Source organism: Diadema setosum, chromosome 11 (assembly GCF_964275005.1).
Source record: "Diadema setosum chromosome 11, eeDiaSeto1, whole genome shotgun sequence".
Classification (NCBI taxonomy): Eukaryota; Metazoa; Echinodermata; class Echinoidea; order Diadematoida; family Diadematidae; genus Diadema; species Diadema setosum.
This window is the reverse complement of record NC_092695.1, coordinates 5,741,265-5,761,807: the sequence shown is the minus strand read 5'-3', so window position 1 is coordinate 5,761,807 and position 20,543 is coordinate 5,741,265. Positions and strand designations below refer to the sequence as shown.

The 20,543-nt window shown below is 36.3% G+C and overlaps 1 protein-coding gene and 1 long non-coding RNA gene across 2 annotated transcripts in view; one reads left to right on the top strand and one right to left on the bottom strand.

Moving 5' to 3' along the window:
• The window catches only part of LOC140235230 (uncharacterized), a 43,645-nt gene that overhangs the window by 17,584 nt on the left and 5,518 nt on the right, over window positions 1-20,543 (bottom strand). The window lies entirely within an intron of this gene.
• LOC140235229 (sodium- and chloride-dependent glycine transporter 1-like) overlaps window positions 15,358-20,543 on the top strand; it is a 58,397-nt gene continuing 53,211 nt past the window's right edge. Inside the window, exon 1 of the mRNA XM_072315262.1 lies at window positions 15,358-15,491. Within this exon, the coding sequence (XP_072171363.1) occupies window positions 15,366-15,491 (126 nt within the window). The 5' untranslated portion in view covers window positions 15,358-15,365. The remainder of the gene's footprint in view (window positions 15,492-20,543) is intronic.

Genomic DNA, 20,543 nt, shown 5'->3' with positions numbered 1-20,543 from the left:
TTAGAGTTGTTTGAGGGTAGAATTTATGTTTGGCTTCGCATGCAAATATTTTATGGGAGCAGTTGTCGCCGGAGCATAAATATGTCATGGAACCCAGGGGATCACCCTGTATGTATAGAGCAATACTTATCACTATAGCTTGAGTATACCTTTTACGGACCAGATAATGCACTCATAGGTGGGTCTTCATCAGCTCGAGCATTTTCACCTTTAGGAGTCATCCCTATGGATTTGCTGACGCTTGCGAATGAATATTTTTTCACGTTCGTTCAAGACACATGGCATTATAAGATGCACAATTCTGCATTCCTGCTATTCATCAGTGTGATTTAAGACAAAACTACAAGTTTGACGAGATATCCGCAGGCGTTTGTGTGTGTGTGTGTGTGTGTGTGTGTGTGTATGGGTTATTTTTATTTGGAATTGCGTTTCTCGCAAAATTCAGAAATGATATCTTACAGAACAAGTGATGTTCCATGAAAAGCGAAAAAGATAGAGTTCTCATCATAGTATCCCTTGTTGGTTTTTTTTTTCTCCCGCAGTTTCCACATTTTCTAGTGTGAAATCTATTAGTATATGTAGGCCTATTATACCGTATGTCTCCCCCCCCCCCTCAAAAAAAAAATAATGATACGTATCTCTATTATATATATATATATATATATATATATATATATACATATATATATATATATATATATATATACATACATACATACATACATACATACATACATAATGGGACCCTCCCCAATGATAACTGTAAAAATAGTGAATCAATCCCAATACAATTTCAGGGTATGAAACTATAACTTTTTACCCATATCTTACAGAAAATCCCATCCGATGTGCTTCAGTGGTCAAGGAGAAATGAGGAGTTTTGTAGAATCCCTTCCCTCCAAGTTCTGTCCATTGTGTTCACACATTATGCAGTTCCAAGAGCATCCAAAGTGTCTAACTTGGAAGAATCAGACCCATGACATGCGTCACAATTTGATCCACACATCTCTGTGACCACTCGACCAAATTGAATGGAGTTTTCTGCATGAAGATGTTATATTTTATGACCCTGAAGTAGCTTTTAGACGGTTAAATCATATTCAATTCAATCAATCAATCAATTCAATCTTTATTTCCGATTCAATATATAAATGTATAAAAATACATGTGAATGATATGAGCAAATTGTACAAAAAGTGACTTTAAATACAATGGAAACGTCAACAAAACAAGGCAAGATTATGATGAAGACAAAAGAATAAAAACACAAGGGGAAAACAGATATCACAGATACATAAAAAACAGAAACTCATTAACATTGTGTGTTTGGTTGATCGGAAAATGGTATGCGCGTAGAAAGCCAGAATAGGCTTGTTATGTTGCACATACCCCGCGTAATAATCATTTTACAATTACTTTAAAAAAAAAAAGATGAAACACCATAATACAAGTAAAAGAAAGACCAGTATACCCATTTAAAATATATATGTATATATCAATACTTACTAATCAATGTTTTCTTGTACTGTCTTTTGAAAATATTATTAAACTGTATATTAAATGTGCTCAGATCTAAAGTATTCCATAAAACGGGACCAGTATGACGCAACGAATGTTTAGATTTGTCGGTTAAAAAACGCCATCGATGAAAATGATTTGACAATCTGGTATAATAATTATGTACATCTGAGTTCACAGAAAACAAATTTTGTAAATAAGGTGAGAGAGTTTTAGCATGAAAGCGTTGCATAAATGAACATATTTGCATTTTATTTAAATCTTGCAATTTAAGAGTGTGTAATGATTTAAAAAGTTTAGTTGTTGATGCTCTATAATCTGACTTTGTACAAATTCGAATTGCTTTCTTTTGTAGTATAAAAAGTTTTTGAGTTTGGCAAGAATACGTGTTTCCCCATATAGAATTGCAGTAAGATAAAACAGATAAAATATAAGCATTATAAAGAGCGAACAAAATGTAACTTTGCAAATCATATTTCAGTCGATTCAGAATGCCAATAAAACGGGAAATTTTTGTACAAACAAAATCAATATGATCATTCCAACTCAGCTTACTGTTTAATACAACACCTAAAAAATTGACAGATTCATAAAATTTCAAACGTATATCACCAATTTTCAAAATCTTATTATCAGTATTACACTGCACACCTCCGCGTTTAAAAAATACACATTGCGTTTTGTAAATGATCATTCTTTTATTTTTATTTTCATTTATTTATTTATCTATCTATTTATCTATTTATTTATTTATTTATTTATTTATATTTTTTCTATTCATTTATTTATTTTTTTTTTTTTGGGGGGTGACATACTGTACTATGTTCGAATGGACACTTTACGATTTGAACGGAAAGTGGTGTGGTGTGCGGATATTACAGAGGTGATGGTAATACCTCAGCTGCCAAAACCTTTCAAAAAGATCGTTTGCCAAGTAGCGGGTGTGCCAAAGTATTTGATTAAACTGTCTTCCTGTTTACTTCGGTGGTGATTAAATAATTTTTGAAGAATTAATTTAGTGTTGTGAAAGAGAAATGAAGACCTTCTGGTTGTTCCTCCCTTTTTTTTTTTTTTTTCATTTTTACTCTCTATTTTTTTTTTTCTATGATACAATAATGGCTAGAGAAACTACCAAGCTCTAACCAGATTGAAATGATGGTGATTGTATAAGCAACCCAGAAAGCGGACACACAAAGTGATTTGTGTGTTTTTAAAGATGTGAAATAAATAAATAAATAAATACAATTTGCACGCTGCGGTTAAAACCTGCGCTATATCTTACCAAGACTTCATAAGAATTACATCTCGAACAAAGTTTAGCTCCTTTTCACAGTAGCATCAGCGGGGAATTATGGCGTCTTAACCCGGACCACATTTCATAAAAGATGTTGGCATAGCAACTCTTGCTGGAATGGCAACTTCCAATAGAAACAGCCAATCAGGAAGCTGGATTCTTGTCGTTACCACGACAATTGCCATTTCAGCAAGACTTACTTTCATATCAACTTTTTATGAAACGAGGCCCACGTCTCCAGTATAGGAATAGAGTAGTTCCTCATCATCAGAGGATGGCATCAAAGTAGAGCATGCTACGCCTATTATCGGGAAATATTCGTGCCACAAAGTTTGATGCTTTGTCCCCTGCTTCCCCTTTGCCAAAGTAAAGCGGTATTCCATTATTGGACAGCTAATCCTTCTCTGATGAAACGAATCACGGAACAGTGGATCTGCTTCCGTTCGATCGTTCGAGTTCATCTTTCCACAAACTATCGGACCGTATTATTTCTTTTATGAGAATTAGGATTTTCTGCAACTTTATAAGATTGTACTTGACAGCATATGGATGTTTCATCTTGTTGTTTGATTTTAGCACTTCATTTTCGTCGTTGACACTTTTCGGCTTATGCTTCTTTCGTGTAAGAAACCACAAGTTTCCTATTCGTGAAGGTGTGGAATGGAAAATTACTGTCCCAAACCACCACGGGTGCTGTTCGTTCTTCCGAAGGGTCGTTAATCCGAAACATTACAAATTCCCTATACCTAGATGTTCGTTAATCCGAAAATGAAAAAGGGTTCGTTAATCCGAACATTAAAGTGGCGTTATTCCGAAGGTTCGTTATTCCGAAGATTCGTTAATCTGAAAATGAAATTCGGAACAATGAACCTTCGGAATAACAAATCTTCGGACTAAATAGCCTTCGGAATAACGAACCTTCGGAATAACGAGCTGTAACCCCAAACCACGCCATCACTGTCAACGCCTATGCATGAAACGCATTGTGAACTTATGCAAAAACTGATAATAATGAAAATTCTAGTGATGGTGGTAATACTAATTAAAAGAAACCGTTAATGAGAATGATAATGATAATGATAATTATAATGATAATGATGATAATAATAATAATAATAACAATGATAATAACAATGATATTAAAAAAGATATGTGTGGTTGGGTTGAAAATCATAATACTTAGATGAATGTTAGGGGCGAGAGAGTTCCTTGATGTGGGGGGGGGGGGTTAACCCCCCCCCCCCCCAAAAAAAAAAAAAAAAAAAAAAAATGCGTTTATTTTGGAGAAAATGGGCTATCTGCTGTCGCAACTTGAAAGTCTATTGGTGAGTGGGTTGAAATACGTCTTCACTTACAATGGACGAGCACAAGCCTCCTCGTCATGTGCTCGAATGAGACCATGTGATTGGGGGGGGGGGGGGGGGTTAGTAGCAGCTGTGAGTCATACATCGACACGCATATCTCCATGGTTGGGTGGAATGGATTGGGGGATAGAGAAGAGGAATCATGAGGGACCATGGCGCATCTCACGTTATCGAAACGTGGCGTTGCCATGCTTCTGTGCACGTAAGCGGAATCCCATCTCACAACTCCATCCCTGCTTGTCCACTCGCGCGCATACGTGTAGGAACGCGGTTAGAAACCAGCTACCTTTTGAGGTGTGGCTTTACCACCTCCCTGATTTCGAAGTCTCTCAAATATACCATTTCAAACTGAAACGCGTTCAAACAAAGCAGGTAGTACATCCTTGTTCTATCTGACACAAGAAGGCAACACATAAGATGGAGGTATTATACGTCGGCTGTTAACAAAAAACAAACAAACAAACAAACAAACAAACAAACACACACACACAAACACACACTGACACACTCTCATACACATACCTATATAATACTCTTTTTTATGTTTTAAATCAATTATTCAATGAATTAATCAATTAATTAATTAATTTATCAATCAATTTGTCATTTATCTCCATCCGACAAAATTAGAAACAAGATACAAAGCATATACACTATTTTTTTATTCAGTATGAAATACCTGATATATAAGGATTAAAAAAAATGAATAATGAATTATAGAATAATTATGTATACTTTCTCAGAATAACCACGGATAGCAATGCGCAGTGTTCAACATTGACAAAAATGTAAATATAACAACTGAAAAATAATTGGTCCTCCAGAAGGAAAAACTTATTTTACCATAAATCATCCAGAATCAATTAATGTACAGCAGGACATAATGTACAAAATAATGTACAGAAGGACATACAGTAACTATTTTGAAGTTTATACAAGAAAATACAAATAAGATAATGCATTTATACATTAGACACATAGACATGTATAAAAAACATGCAAACAGAACACGAAAGAGACAACATAATTATTATATCATATAACATCATAATATTATAATGTTAGATTATATTAAATTTCTATTATCTTGCATTGGAGTAATATTACACTATATTATATCATAATATAATATTATGATATATTATAATTACATGTTATATTGTATATTGTATATTGTATATTGTATATAGTATATTATTACTATAGGCCTAGATAGATTACACTAAGGAACATGCTATATAGAGCTCTGTGAAGCAAAAAACTTGATCACACTGTTCCTCACTGACACGATATCACTGACACAAAAACTCGTGTAAGCGTTATGTACATTACTTTGTATTACACATGTACTTTATATGGAAATAAAATCATTTTGAATTGAATTGAATTAAATATCTTATCATCAGGGCTTTCAATCCCTTTAAAGCATGCACTTGAATATGAAAGGCACGAGCCAAAATAAATATGCTAAGGCGTTTAACCTGTGACTCGAAGCGGCAGTCAAGTGATGGATGTGTAGAAAGTTGGTGAACAAAAAGAGTCGAACATAATAATATATTTGCCAATTTCTGAAAAAAAAAATGTAGTTCAGGAACTGAAATGGTTCACAGAGCAGTGTTGCCAGATGGTAATCTCGGTCAACAGCAACAAAATTAATATAAAGAAGTAGGTTATTTTGTGGAAACTGGTAAGGGAAAAAAAAGAGCTGTTCGTTTATCTGAATTAACCACGTAAAAACTCATGTGCACAGGTCTACTTACCTTCCTATGAATATCGATGTGTATACGAACTACTCGTTGAATCTTGCACTCATTTAAAGTATAATATATATATATATATATATATATATATATATATATATATATATTAATATATTGTATATTTATATATTTCATTATATATATATATATATATTAATATATCGTATATTTAAATATTTCATTATATATATATATATATATTAATATATCGTATATTTAAATATTTCATTATATATATATATATATATATATAGATATATATATATATATATACATTATACACACACATTTGTATTTACAAAATCAATCACGCGAATACTTGCTCAGAATTTCTCTTCAAAGACATTCTTTGCGCCCTTCTGCCTAATGAGGACTGTCCGTCTGCCTGTCACGGACTGGCATATCACAGCGAAGCGTACGGACTGTAGACGCAGCTGCAGAATACAGCTGGCTTATGTATATAGTGTAGAATATCTAATCGATCGAAACAAAATACTTCCCTCCCATATGTTGCGGTGCGAGTTGCAGATTTACCGGTTATAGCCTTCATTATAATACCATTATCACTGTTTTTCTGTTCTTTCTTTCTAAAAAATGCATCTAGCATGATATTTATGGTGTGAAAATGTCAGGTTTAACGTAAAATACAAAATCAGGGATTGTTTTGATGTGTTTTTCTTCGACCTGAAGCAAACATTATGTTATATGTTTTGAGAAACAAAGGAATTGTGCGATAGTGATTTATCATATATCTATTGAGTTTCTTCATTAAAGGGGGTATCTCACCGGGCTTGAAAATTGTTCGCGACTAGTTCGCGACTCCAGATTGTGTTAGTTGCAGAGACGTCTCCGTGACGTCTCCGAGACGTCTCCTGAAAATTACAGAGTCTCCGAGGAGTCGCAAGAAATCTAAACATGTTCGATTTTTCGAGAAGTCTCCGAGACGTCTTTATCAGTTGCGGAGACGTCGCGGAGACTTATTATATCCGCGACTGCTGAGATGTCTCCGCGATGTCTCCGCGATGTCTCCGAGACGTCGCCGAGACCTGCTGGAGACCAGAAAAACTTGTGAGAGGTCGAGGAGACGTCTCCGCGACTCTATTTGACGCTGTTTGACCTACTTTAGAAACCACGTGACCCATCTGCGTGCTGACATCCTGCCTATAGATCAAGTCAGGTGATCCTGCAACGGCTCCATCATATTTGAAATTTTTTGACACTTGCCATAACTCGTCTCAGAGACGTCTCCTTGGTGAGACCGCAAGCCATTTTTATGTTGGAGACGTCTCCGCGACTGCTGCGACTGATAAGTCTGTTGGAGACGTCGCGGAGACGTCTCCGTTGGTGAGATGCTATAGCTTATGTAGTCACTTGAAAAAAAAATCCATAATATTGGTATTCGAAACCATCATATGCACTTTCTATGCATGTCATCTTCGCGAAAATTTTTGATAGAGTCGAGACATATCCTATTTCATAGTCCTGTTACACAGCTGAAGAATACAAATAGTAAGTTGTAATTGTGGATTAACAGATAACGGGAAAGAATCAATAAGATTAAGTGCATAATTTTGTCGTGGTGACTTCCCCAACATGCACTTTTTCGAGGGTGATCAGATATACAAGGGTTGCAAAACAAAGCAAAGCAAAGCAAAGCAAATCAACTTGAACAAAACAAGACAAAACAAAAGACACCAATAAAAAAAAAAATAGGAGACCAACGTTGCCTGTTCCAGTGAGAATGTAACTGTGTTCGGAAGGCATGAACTCGGGAAAGGAATCGGCTGCCTCCCATCGGAAAATGTCACACAATCCACAAACTTGTTTACTAACCCCTTCTGTGGCAGTGAGTCCAATGTACATAAAATTTCACACTAAGGCTCTCTGAACAAGAAATTAATGCGGCATGCTAAGAGTTAAAGACATTACATCGCGTGAATATCTAATGCGATCAAATCAAAATAGAAAAAAAAAAAGAACTAGACACATGAGAGGTATAGCTGACCTGCTGTGTTGCCAATGGCGATCAGGATCATCAATTAATTAAAAAAAAAACAAAAAACATAATAGCAATAATCATGATTATTACTCTCGAAAACAAAACATATTGATTTTTTTTTTTCGTCACCACATCAAAATCTCGTGATTTTCGAGCTTTTACTTTGATTTTGTAACCGGTCCTAAACAAAAGCGCTTCCAAAACCTCGGCACCGTGCTTTTGTCGTAATTATTGTTGTTGCAGGTGCTATGCGATGTGTATAAACAATAGATTTCAAGAATACTCTTTGTTCATGTTACATAAGCTGTTTTGCGGTTAGTGCAAGCCCATGTTGGATGTAGGCCTATGACGAATAGTGGCAGTTATGGATTACTTTTTTTTTCTGACTTTTGGTGTTTTAAGTTGATTAAAAAGCCACATCTTGCTCTCAGACCGTAAAATAATCATTGCTATGCAGGAGCCAGCAAAAAAGCAGGGACAGACCTACAGAAGCTATCGTCGCACTCCTTAAACAGCGCAATAATGTCGTTATAACCTAAGATAAACATTTTGTACATAAACCTGTATACGTAGCATTATATATCCATACCAGGGTTCATAATTGAGCCCTTGTACATATGTATATAGTGTTTTCGTTTTAGCAATGCCTTTTCTTTCATAGCATATTTATTTTGTCTGTATTCCGTAGGTGGTCTACATTTTACAAGCAGTGATTCTTAGTAGTCCCTTCCACATTTGTGATTATATATATAAAAAAAAAAAATGCCACGATGTTTTGCTTATAATTATTGTACTCTGTATATATATGATAATAAATGTGGAATATAAATAAATTTCATTTTATTTCAAATTTCATTTCATTTCATTTCATTTCATTTCATTTCATTTATTGCCAAAGATGATTATAGACCGCCATCTTTGGTTATAACCTTCTGTGCAGGTTCTCTCACAGACTAATGCTTTTGGGTCCTATAATCCATGTAAACTACTATGTACTTGACGATTGCTCCTTGATTGCAGCTGCCAATATGGCAGCAGTGGAACTGCACAAACCGCAAATAGAATCAGTCGGAGTTCTGTTACGTCTATACAACTATTCTAACATCCACAGATCGCAATCCTCCCTGGTAGAATTGAACATAATGATAATGATAATAGTTGATATCTTTAGAGCGCCTTTTCCACTGGATACAAAGCGCCATGAGATGTCATCCATGGTCGCCATAGGAGTTAAGTTATTTATACACAAATTACCAGGCAGCGACAGTACAAGTCCAGTGCATATAAAATATTCGGGGAAATTATCGTTTACACTCTGGACACAACCTACACAAAGCACGGAATGTTAGTAGGAGCAGGGAGGTGAGAAAGAGAGCCTTTTTTTTTGACAGTCTGTACACTCCATGGCCTGCTTCGACTGGGGACGTAACAGAGATTCTCGCCCCCGCATGAATACCACATATAGCTTCATCTGCATAACAACAACCCGAGGGCTCCTGTTTTAACGATTGGACAAGGCAAAAGGAAGGGAGAACAGTAATGCATTCAGCTAACAGGTGCACCATTTGGAAGAGGACATGGTGCATGAGAACAAACACCAACGCACAAAACACCATTCAATAAGGTCTGCGCAATACACGAAGCCTACAGATAATGGTGCTGGGCCAAGGCGTGCTACCAGAGGTATGACTAAATACCGCGCACTACTTTGTGTCAAGGCTCTTCATGGGAGACAGCCCTCTCCTACCCCTGCTCCGGACATGATTTCCACGTTTGATACTTTAAGAAAAAAGATTACCAGACAAAATTCATGGAAATAACTTGAAAGGTCAACTGCCACTTCTTATTAAGCACGCTGACTGTTTGTAATATGGAACGCAAGATATCAAACGTCGCATAGAGATTACGTAATGGCTTCATGACGAAGATTTCCTTCCCCCTTCCCATGTTCCACTAGACTGCCACCCGATGGCGATTAGAGGTCTGTAGGCCTACAGTACACCACATTAGGGCCATCTCCACATCCATTCGAATGAAGATGCATATAATGAGTAGATAAATGTGCTCAGATACATTCCTAAAATCATAAACAAAAATGAAATTAAAAGATTATTGAATTTGGGGGTATAGATTATGGTCATCTGAAAATTCTTGGGATGTCGTCATAAAGGTTTACAACAGCTAGACAAGACCACACTATTCCGTGATATTGACAACGCTTACGTAATAGAGCGCATTGTTTCGTATTGCAACTCATAAATCTATTTTCTTGGAAGCCTTTTCTTCATGCGCAGAGCTATTCAATTTAAGAGACACATCAAGGGCAAGCCATAGCACAAGGAAATAAGGAGATAAGTTAAAGGGATGGTACAGTTTTGGTGGAGATGAGAATTGGGCTTTCAACTTTTTGCGAGATACCAAGAAAACACATATGATATAGCACAGAGCATTCCATTGTAAGAGTAATTCAAAGTTTATTTGTTGAAAATCGGGTTTGGAATGACTGAAACATCCAAAAACAAAGTAAAACAAAGCGATCGTAATAAAGTGTGGGTCCCACACTTTATTAGAATCGCTCTTTTTGTGATATCTCAGCCATTTCAAAATCAATTTTCATCAAATAAACATTGAATTCCTCATAGAATTACATGCTCTTTCTTATTTCATATGAGGTTTCTCATTATCTCACCAAAAATGTTAGAAACCTGCAATTAGGTCTCAACCAAAACTATACAATCCCTTTAATTCTGTTAGTTGGGACTGTTGTTGTAAAGACGATCATGCAGTGCGTTTCATGTGTGTGTGTGTGTTTGTGTGATGTCTATCTGTCTGTCTGTCTGTCTGTGCATACGTATATGTTAACATCACAATTATAACCATTTATATAATTATGCAGACTTGTAGCGTCAATGGAGCCCCATGCTTTTATCATCGGCTTACCTAAAGGATAACAAGTACGAGATTCTCACTTCCCGAACCATGCGCGATCATTATTATTGTGCAACGGTGTTGTGTGGTAACTTCCGGGAGTTTACCCTCGGCTACCAGAGTTTTATTTGTCCTCAGCGCCTACCAGTGATAACGTATTCCCATCACTCATTGTCACTTCCTCTTACTGCTTTTTAAAGGGATCGTATAGTTCTGGTTGAGACTTTACATCAGGTTTTTAAAATTTTTGGTGAGATAATGAGAAACCTCTTATGAAATATGAAAGGGCATGTAATTCCAAGAGGAATTCAGCATTTATTTGATGAAAATTGGTTATGAAATAGCCGAGATACCCTAACAGACCAATACTTAGTGTGGGACCTACATTTTTATTACGATCGCTTTGTTTTACTTTGTTTTTGGATGTCCCAGCCATTCCAAAACCGATTTTCATTAAATAGACTTGAATTCCTCTTAGAATGGCATGCTCTGTACCATTTCATGAGTGGTTTCTTGGTATCTCCCAAAAAGTTAAAAGCCAAATCCTCAGCTCCACCAATACTGTACCATCCCTTTAATAACAAATGGCACCTCTTGTTTCTTACCAGAGAGGTGGGAAGACACCCCCATCTCCCTGTTCTTACATTTTTGATTTGATTTGATTTGATTTGATTTCATTTATTATTTACACCTTACCCCCACTTTGGAGCTAGTAGCTCCATGCCCCACGAGTGCCTGGGGATATTGATGACATGGGACCGTTTTAGACAGCTACTCGAATATAATTTGAAATCCCATCTTCATTTCGTATGTGTGTGCTGGAGCGTCGTAAATTTCCTATATAAACGCTCTTCCTGGGGGGGGGGGGGGATTTCCTGAAGTCTTTTGTCAGATATTAATTTTCTGACAAACAGCTATATATAAGCTACTGAAATCCGTGCATCTGATTCGCTGAGTGCAAAACAATCCGACAAAACGCTTCATAAATTTCAACTTTCCGTAACCCCCCCCCCCCTAGATATAAAGGCTCTCAACTATTTACTTTGAATGTTTGGTTTTATACTACTTTCATATCGATTATAATGATATTTATTAATATAGGCCTACTTGTTTATTATCGACGCGCAATTGAGTTTCTCCGATGGTTGAACAATTATTTCGCAGGCTGATTTATGCATAGTCGCAGGAACTATGTTTGTATAAAGAACGAAAAACATAAAGAAGAGAATGTTACGGATTCCGTAAGAATTATGATTATCATTTGTGGCACATCAGGTATTTGGAGAAAAAAAACAACAGGACAGAAATGTGAGCTTTTAAGCTGTATTTGTGGACTCATTTTCATTGTGATCAATTTAAAAAAAAATCGAATTGAGGAAAAATTTGGGAATATCTAAATATAGGTGGAACTTGTTATCCATGAAAACACCTCTCATGCCACGACGTCTTTAGACAAACGAACAATAATATGCTCGGTGTTAGCAGCTGTTCTAATAGAATATTCAATGCACTACCAGAATGGGGGAATTCAAACTGGTTTCATTGTAATTATGTGGTATGAATATACGTGTCGCTTACACAATGCTTAGCTGTTCTGTATAGATGTCCCACAGGTGAAATAAATGGGAAAGCTGATTATTGTTACTCTCTATATCAACTCTGTTTTTTATTGTTGTTGTCGGGTTTTGGGGGGAAGGGAGACTGGTAGCGTTTTTGCATTGTCTTGTTTGTGTGCGTTGTGTGTGTGTGTGTGTGCGCGCGTGCGTTGGGGGGGGGGGGGAGGATGAGGTGTATTTTCTAGCTCAAGGCCTGACTTATTTTATCAGCTTACTGTAGCGCCCCGGAATGTGTGAAGAAAGAGTCACTCTATTTATCTGCATAAATTTAATACATGATGTATACCAATCTTCTGTTATATAAGACAGTCGCATAGTATCATGGTTGCCACTGAGCCAACCGAGACTGCATGTGATTTCAAAATCGGTAGAAGCATTTAGGTTCACTCATGACACGCAATAATCTACCTGTATGTAGGCATATATATATATATATATATATATATATATATATATATATATACATATATATATATGTATGTATGTATATACAGTGTGAAAAGAAGAGCAAGGTGGACGTAGCTAGGGTCAACGTGCCTGTTTATTGCCGCCGAGCTTTCGGTCCCAAACGGACCTTCATCAGGGCTGTAACGATACAAAAATGACTCACTCGTATGGCTACACGAATAAATATATATTCATATATATATACTAATATAAATCCACCTTGCTCTTCTTTTCGCACTGAATATAAATAATGAAGGAGCTACACTGGTACTGTAAATGGTCGAGACCCCTTCTCGCAGTCTATATATATATATATATATATATATATATATATATATGAAAATAAAAAGCAGGGTTCAGCTGTAAATTTACCAGATAATCAAAAGGGAAAGTCCACCTATGAAAGTACGCCAGAAAGAGGAGGCTAAATAATACATGACCGTCCAAATTATATTATGTTTTTGTACATTATAGTTTTAAAGAGTTACCTTTAAGCTTTAAAATGATATAGATGTAACTTGTATACATTGGAACATTATAACCCATCCAAAAAGTGATTGAAATAAGAGGGAGTTAGTGGTGCAGTTCAACAGAAATGGGTAAAGAGGATTTTGAGATTAGGGTCACTCAGGCATGCTGTGCAGAAGTATCAATGAAAACAATAATATTTTCCAATGAAAGTGGGGCCTGTCCGAAAATTCAAAGAAAAAGTTATGGTCCAGAAACACTGCTGATATAAGCTCGATTTCAGTTTTGCTTTAAGTCGCTAATTTTTTACCGTGTAGGTATACAATATAGAGAAATACTCTCCAAGGTAAGACAAAATTAAAACAACTAAATCGTACAACCCAAATGACATATTTTGTTCCATTATACCTTGAATCCTACTAATCTGTGACTTTTGTGGGTTGTGATCTGGACTGTCTGAAATATTTATGGTTTTCCACAATGACTGAAAATTGCCATCAAACAAAACACCTGTTTCTCTCATTGTTCAGATCAATATGTTCGTCCTTGAGTTGCCGTCATTGTAATTCGTAATATTCAACTAGAAAGAAAAAAAAAAAACATACACGCGAAAAAAAGAGACAAACATAATCAGAAAGACAAAACACAACTAACAGAGTAGACTAACAGTCTATAATTTTTTCTTTATCATTACTTAAGTGGTCGTTTTCAATATTGTATACAAGCAGAATTGATGTTCATTAATAATGCACATGAATGCGAGTTCATGCACATGAGCTAAGCCTCTGTAACAGAAATGTTGCTGGGGCTTGTTTGAACCTGCCAACAACACATGCATGCAACAGAAACGGGATTACAAGCGTTGCAATTCAAATGAATACTTCAGGGACAGGTTTATTGAAAAGCTCATTATCACAATCATCATGCGTATGAAAGCATATAGATACATAGAATATTTCAACAATAATGACATAGGTCTTGCCTTTTTTGTCGAGTCATTCGTGACTTATTTCTCTTATACAGATACTAAAATTGCAGCATCACTCTCTTGCCTTTCACAAAATTTGACAAATCGTGTGACGACAAGTAATAATAGTCAGTGTAATTTGTTTTTGCTTTTTTTTTAAAAAAAAGCTCCTTGAGTTTCCTGCTGTTGTTTATTCAAAATACAATGTAGATTGGCCTCTTTGCTATACTTTATAGACTGACGAATAGCAATACTTACAAAGTTCCGTTTAAGAAAGTTACAATAGATTATCTATTCAAGGATTTCACTGCATGGTACATACCACTGTACAACATACCACATCTCTATTAGGAAGCATCTTTGTGTGTTTTTGCGGGGCATAAAACAATAAAAAAGACAACGATATTGATATATGATAATGTTAGTAACAACGATTTAGTAATGTTCATTAAGATTACCATCTACCTTTTGTACAGACAAAATTACATAATTCTGCATTTAATTCATACATTATGCATCTGTTTGCCTATAATATGTACATGTATATCTTTGACATGCTGACAGTCACGTATACATGCGTACATTCGATAGATTATTACATTATCGTGAGAGGAAGGGCATGAACTATGTATATATATATATCTATATATATATATTGTTACCTATGGTAATCAACCACCCCCCCCCCCCGCTTACACACACACACACACACACACACACACGCACATACATATATATATTATATACATTACATGACGACTATTTACTCATTATATCACTATCGTGTGACATTATTTTGTCATCATGTACAGGTTTGTCGGCACCTGTCGAGCAGCTCATTTCGTGTTGAGTGACAACCAACCATGTCTCAGTTATCAATCGTCAAATTGCTTCGAGGCGAAGTGACGTATCCTCAGCAAGGAAACGGACCCGGCCTCGCACCACCGTCACGCCAGCCCTCGACCTCCTCGTCCACTGCCAACGAATCAATGTCGGACAGGTCCATGATGTCGACATCGTCGACAAGGTCTCGGTTACTCAATAGGGAGATCGCCTTTGCGACGATGCCCTCGCCAACAGTGGACCTTAACAAGAAACGATTCCTTGGGCAGTTGAACAAATTGAGAAAGGTGAGTAAATAATTTGTACAATGTGGATTATTCAAGCTCCACACACAAATCTGATGTCAGTTTCTGTCTTGTGTGTGTGGGGTGGGGGGGGGGGGAGGGGGTACACCCTCCACCGTTCGGTCGCTCCGCTCTATCGCACGTATCTTCAAAATTTCACCCCTCCTTTTGTGAAAACGGATCGACGCCCCTTGGAATCCGACTTCTGTTGGCGGCCATAACTGGGGGCTTCCTTGCATACAAGTATACAACAACAGCATTTTCGATGGGTTATGCAATGAGCCAAGTGCGTCGCTATGTCAGCGCGTTTATCGTTGTTAGGCATACTTGAAGCCCCCAGTTAGATATTACCATAAAAGCAGAACCTAAACCGAATTGGTCTATTATAGGCAGTTCAAGTCAAAAGCAGCAATGAGTAGTGATATTCCGTTATGAAACATGTATGAAGAAAGCGACAATTTGTACAAGTATATAAGTATGCCACTGCACTGCATTCCAAACACCTTAAGTTAAACTACGTGGAAAATACAATTGATAAAAAATAGAACAGCAAAAACAACCCATTGTTCATTCGCACCTTGGGGGCCCTTAGGGAAAGTATTGCAAATGAACCACGTCCTCGATGGCTTAAATAGCTCAGACGCAGAGTCATGTCGATAGATACTTATTATTTATAATCCCAAAGCGACCTGATACTGCAATGCAAAAGTTTCGAATTCTACAAAAAATAACACGCCTGGCTCAAGAAAAACGACGACAACAACGAAAATTAGATAGACTATAAAATATGAAACAAAAAGGACGGTAATTTTTCCTTTTAGCACCCATGATTTTTCAAGCAGTTAAACATCAATGGCGCTTGACTTTTGTACATAAAGTAAACTTATGAAAGAAATGTGACGTCATCATGTAGGTCTATTACATACGGGCTGGATCTGTCTACAGCTTGCCATAATCTTTTATGAAGATCTTGGAATTTCAGAGCTCTGCTACAGGTTTCGTATTATTATGATCTGATCACGTCAAAACATTTGAAACTTTGTAATGGTGATAGTAAGCCTAGTTTAACGAAACAAGCATCATAGCAAACAAATCACTTCCCACACCCGTTAACGCAACTTGCATGGGAATATGGGTAAAGCTATTGCCTCCCACCTTCAGTCTTTCTTTCGATTTTGAGTGCAGAACACCCTAGCTTTTCTGAAAACATCGGACATTTTCTGAGATTCAATTACGTTTTAACACAAGCTAGAATCGAATAAGCCTTAACGGGGTTCACTGACAACGCCGACATGAACGCATCAGAACATCTGCTATACCGTGATCGTATACTGTATATTAACGGTGTCATCGCGTTTGTACCAAGGAGCTACAGGTATCCGTCAATTAGTTTGGCATGATGTCAAAAGTACAGTGGAGTACAGTATAGTTCGGGGGTCAATAACCAACTCACGAACACTCGTGGTGTATAGACAAGAAAAGATTAGTTACTTCGGTCTTTTAAAATACCATGATAACCATGCTTTATATGGTGTGTTTCGCCAAGGCAGTTAACTGTTTTGATAACAATGGGATTTAGCCTTGCACTTCTCCGACGAGCTAGGATCGTAAATGGTAGGCCTATAGTATAAACTTGAAAATGGGTACGTTCAATCAAGGTTAATTGCAAAGTCGATCCTCATATCAAAACTGGTATAATCAACTGATTAAATTTATAAGGTTTAAGGCTTTTGGCCATGACTCGGCTTGGAACAAACAGTAAATGAACGTCCCAGTTTCACAGCTTCTCCGAAGTGATTGTCGCCACAATGGCATTTATGACTGAGGAAAAACATAAAGGCATTTCGGTCAAAGTGGGGGGCAAAGAATTAGCCACATCAGGCCGCACACCTGCATGATCAAGCTTATTAGGTATTCATAGCGTCCATTCCAGCTTCTGAGCCATGTATTCAAACGGTATAAATGGTCCATAGTTGCTGGTGCGTTAAATATTTGTGACTTCGGAATGTTGATCTTTTATACCATTTACATAATGTAGTTTTATCGTCTCAGCGGCATAAATAGAATTAAACCGTGCATGTTTTTTTTTTATCATTAAATGATTCATTTTGTTAAAAACTGGATAATACTTAATTGTATATGTTGTGCATACACAATATTTGTTTTCAGTCATGAACACGTGCATGATACTTCAATGCATGGTCCGCGCACGCATACTAAAACAAAATGTCAATTGTAGGCGTACTAGTATAATAGGGAACGGCATTATTACGTGATCCATACACGACAACCTCGTGGGCTAATGTGCCACTTTATAGTGTTGCTTAAGCTGGTAAAATTACAGATTTGACGATACATCTATTCGATAGCAATGCATCCAAATATACTCTTATCCAATATGGAAGTGACTACGATATAATAGTATCATGTATATGGTTTAGCAACTCAGAAAATGATCACATTAAGAAATTTTGTTCACGAATGAAGCTGAACGTTTATTTTGTGCACGATATTGTGTAAAGCTCATAACCCGATGCAGAAACTATAAAATGAACTGCGTAAAGTATAGAAGTACAAATGGTAGTAGGCATATGTATTGATCACCTATCATGTCAGTATAATTATACCCATATATGTAATGGTATAAGTGGTAGTATAGTAGTAGTAAATAGTAGTACATGTAGTAGTAGTAATATGGTAGAATATGGTAGTAGTAGTAGTAGTAGTAGTAGCAGAGTAGTAAGAGTACTAGTAGTATAGTAGACTCAGGAGTAGTAGTGAAGTAGTAGCAGTAGTAGTAGTAGTAGTAGTAGTAGAGGTTGTAGAAGTAGTATAGTAGAGAAATACAGCAGCATATTGCAGCATGGAACTCGTCAGAGTCAAAACTACTTTCAAACGGTTTGTTTTATAGTAATTGGCATTATTACTTATTATCTATAACAGAATTGTCAGGTAATACACATGTTGAGTCAAGAGGAATATTATGGGCTGGATTATCTTGTCTATATACGTGCCAGGCTGCATTAATCAAAGGTATTGTTTACCATTTGGAGCATATTTGATGCATTTATGTATCACAAAACATCCTAACCACATAAAAATTTCGTAATAAAGCCTAAAATATATAAGGAGATATTACTATATTTTTCGCACTAAAACATAATAATGTAGACGGTTTAGTCTATACCTTCTTTGTTATAACTACTGTTCACATTTTGTATATTAAACAATACTTCTATAACATTGATTATATACTGATTTACATTTTTACATTGGTTGTTTCTATATATCCCTAACTCACATTTCAGGACTATTTTGAAGCACTAAAGCTGTTTTTTGTTTCATCTGCAAATAGTAAATAAGCGTGCCATTCTACCGTCATATCGCTGTTTGTCATTATCTTATTACGTTTTTTTTTGCGACAACATAGCTCAATCTCAGTCACGTTGAGAATTACAGTGGATGGTCAAATTTGCTTTGCGTGCCTTGACACCGATTGTGGTAAACCTATTTTTACCGTGTCTCAGGATACGAGTTCAACATGTAGGGAAGCTTTAAAGGAAGAAGCGAGAGTCACCTGGTATGTGAACATCTGGCAGTTGTGACCTGTATCACTCCTGTTTAATCAGGCATGTTTTTACTGCAGAATACAGGCAATGGTAAAGTTGAGTATATAGCCGAAAGGAAATGACCGCTGCGTAAAAAACAAAATAAAACAAAGCAAAAAACATCACGTGTTGCTATGTACCGTTTCACTAAAATCATTGATAACTCTGCAATTCTCCATAATGTCGATTGGCTGCAAGAGTAATCTTTTCTGTCATCATTGAAGACACTCGATTTTTTACAGTCAGTCATGGTGCTATGCCCTGTGAGTATTTCAAAACTTAATAAAAAACTTTGCTGCCAAAAAGCACGAGAACAAAATCATTCCACATTTTAGATAGACTTAATGTTTGTATGTGTTATGTGTTTTAGTTTGTAGAATGTGTATAATGAATGTGGTAAGTTGATGCATATTGTGTGTTTGCGTTTGTTTGTATGTGTGTATGTGTGTTCATCGAATGTGTCTATAGGAGGTATATCATATACCTCCTTTGTGCGTTTGTGTGACGAGCTTTACAGGCTTATCAAACGATCGATTAAGAGCTATAGATACCGTAATCGTTTTAGTGATACCAGACTTGAATCATATACATCATTTAAAGAAGAACAAACCAAAGCAAAACTAGATTGTGTGATGATTTCAATTGGTATAATAGGCCTACCTCATTCATTTGTATGAAAGGTGTTTCTCTCGTATAAATAATCGATATATGTATATATATTATGATTGCGGTCATTGAGGTTTATCCATTTTCCGTCATCAAGATTGATAAATATACTATCATGATGCCATTTGTTATATTTAACATTCCTTTTTTCATCGTTTTAAATATAGGCCTATACCATTATTATCACTGTCATCAATATGAAAGATAGGCCTCTAAATATCATAATCACTCAGAAGCCTGTTATATTCTCTAAGTCGAGAAAATATGGATAGTGATAGGCGAATCTCACAAGTGGACATTCTCCAACAAACATGAGTGAAACATATTTATGGAAATGAATATAAGAATGGATAGGGGGCCTACACGAGTTTATTGAATGATAAACAGATACATAGGGCTAAGTGGATGATTCAGATATAAACTTTAAGAATGTACATATTGTAGATAAATATATAAATCGATAAATAGCGGGTCTGTGTAATTTTCCAAGTCATATCCGTTTAACACATTCTACGTATCCACTTTATATGACATTCAATACGCGCGGGACTTCGTAGACTACTTAGTAATACTCTCTAAAAAAATCGAGTGAAAATATTCAGAGCCGGACCTCAGGGATCACTCGAAGATTTTGGAGTGATCCCTGAGGTCACTCTAAAACGAGTGAAAATGAACATATTCATTCAAAATTCACCCCAATTTCACTCTAAATTCACTCCTTTTTGTATTCACTCCTTCAAGAGTGAATATTTTCACTCGATTTTTTTTTAGAGAGTAGTCT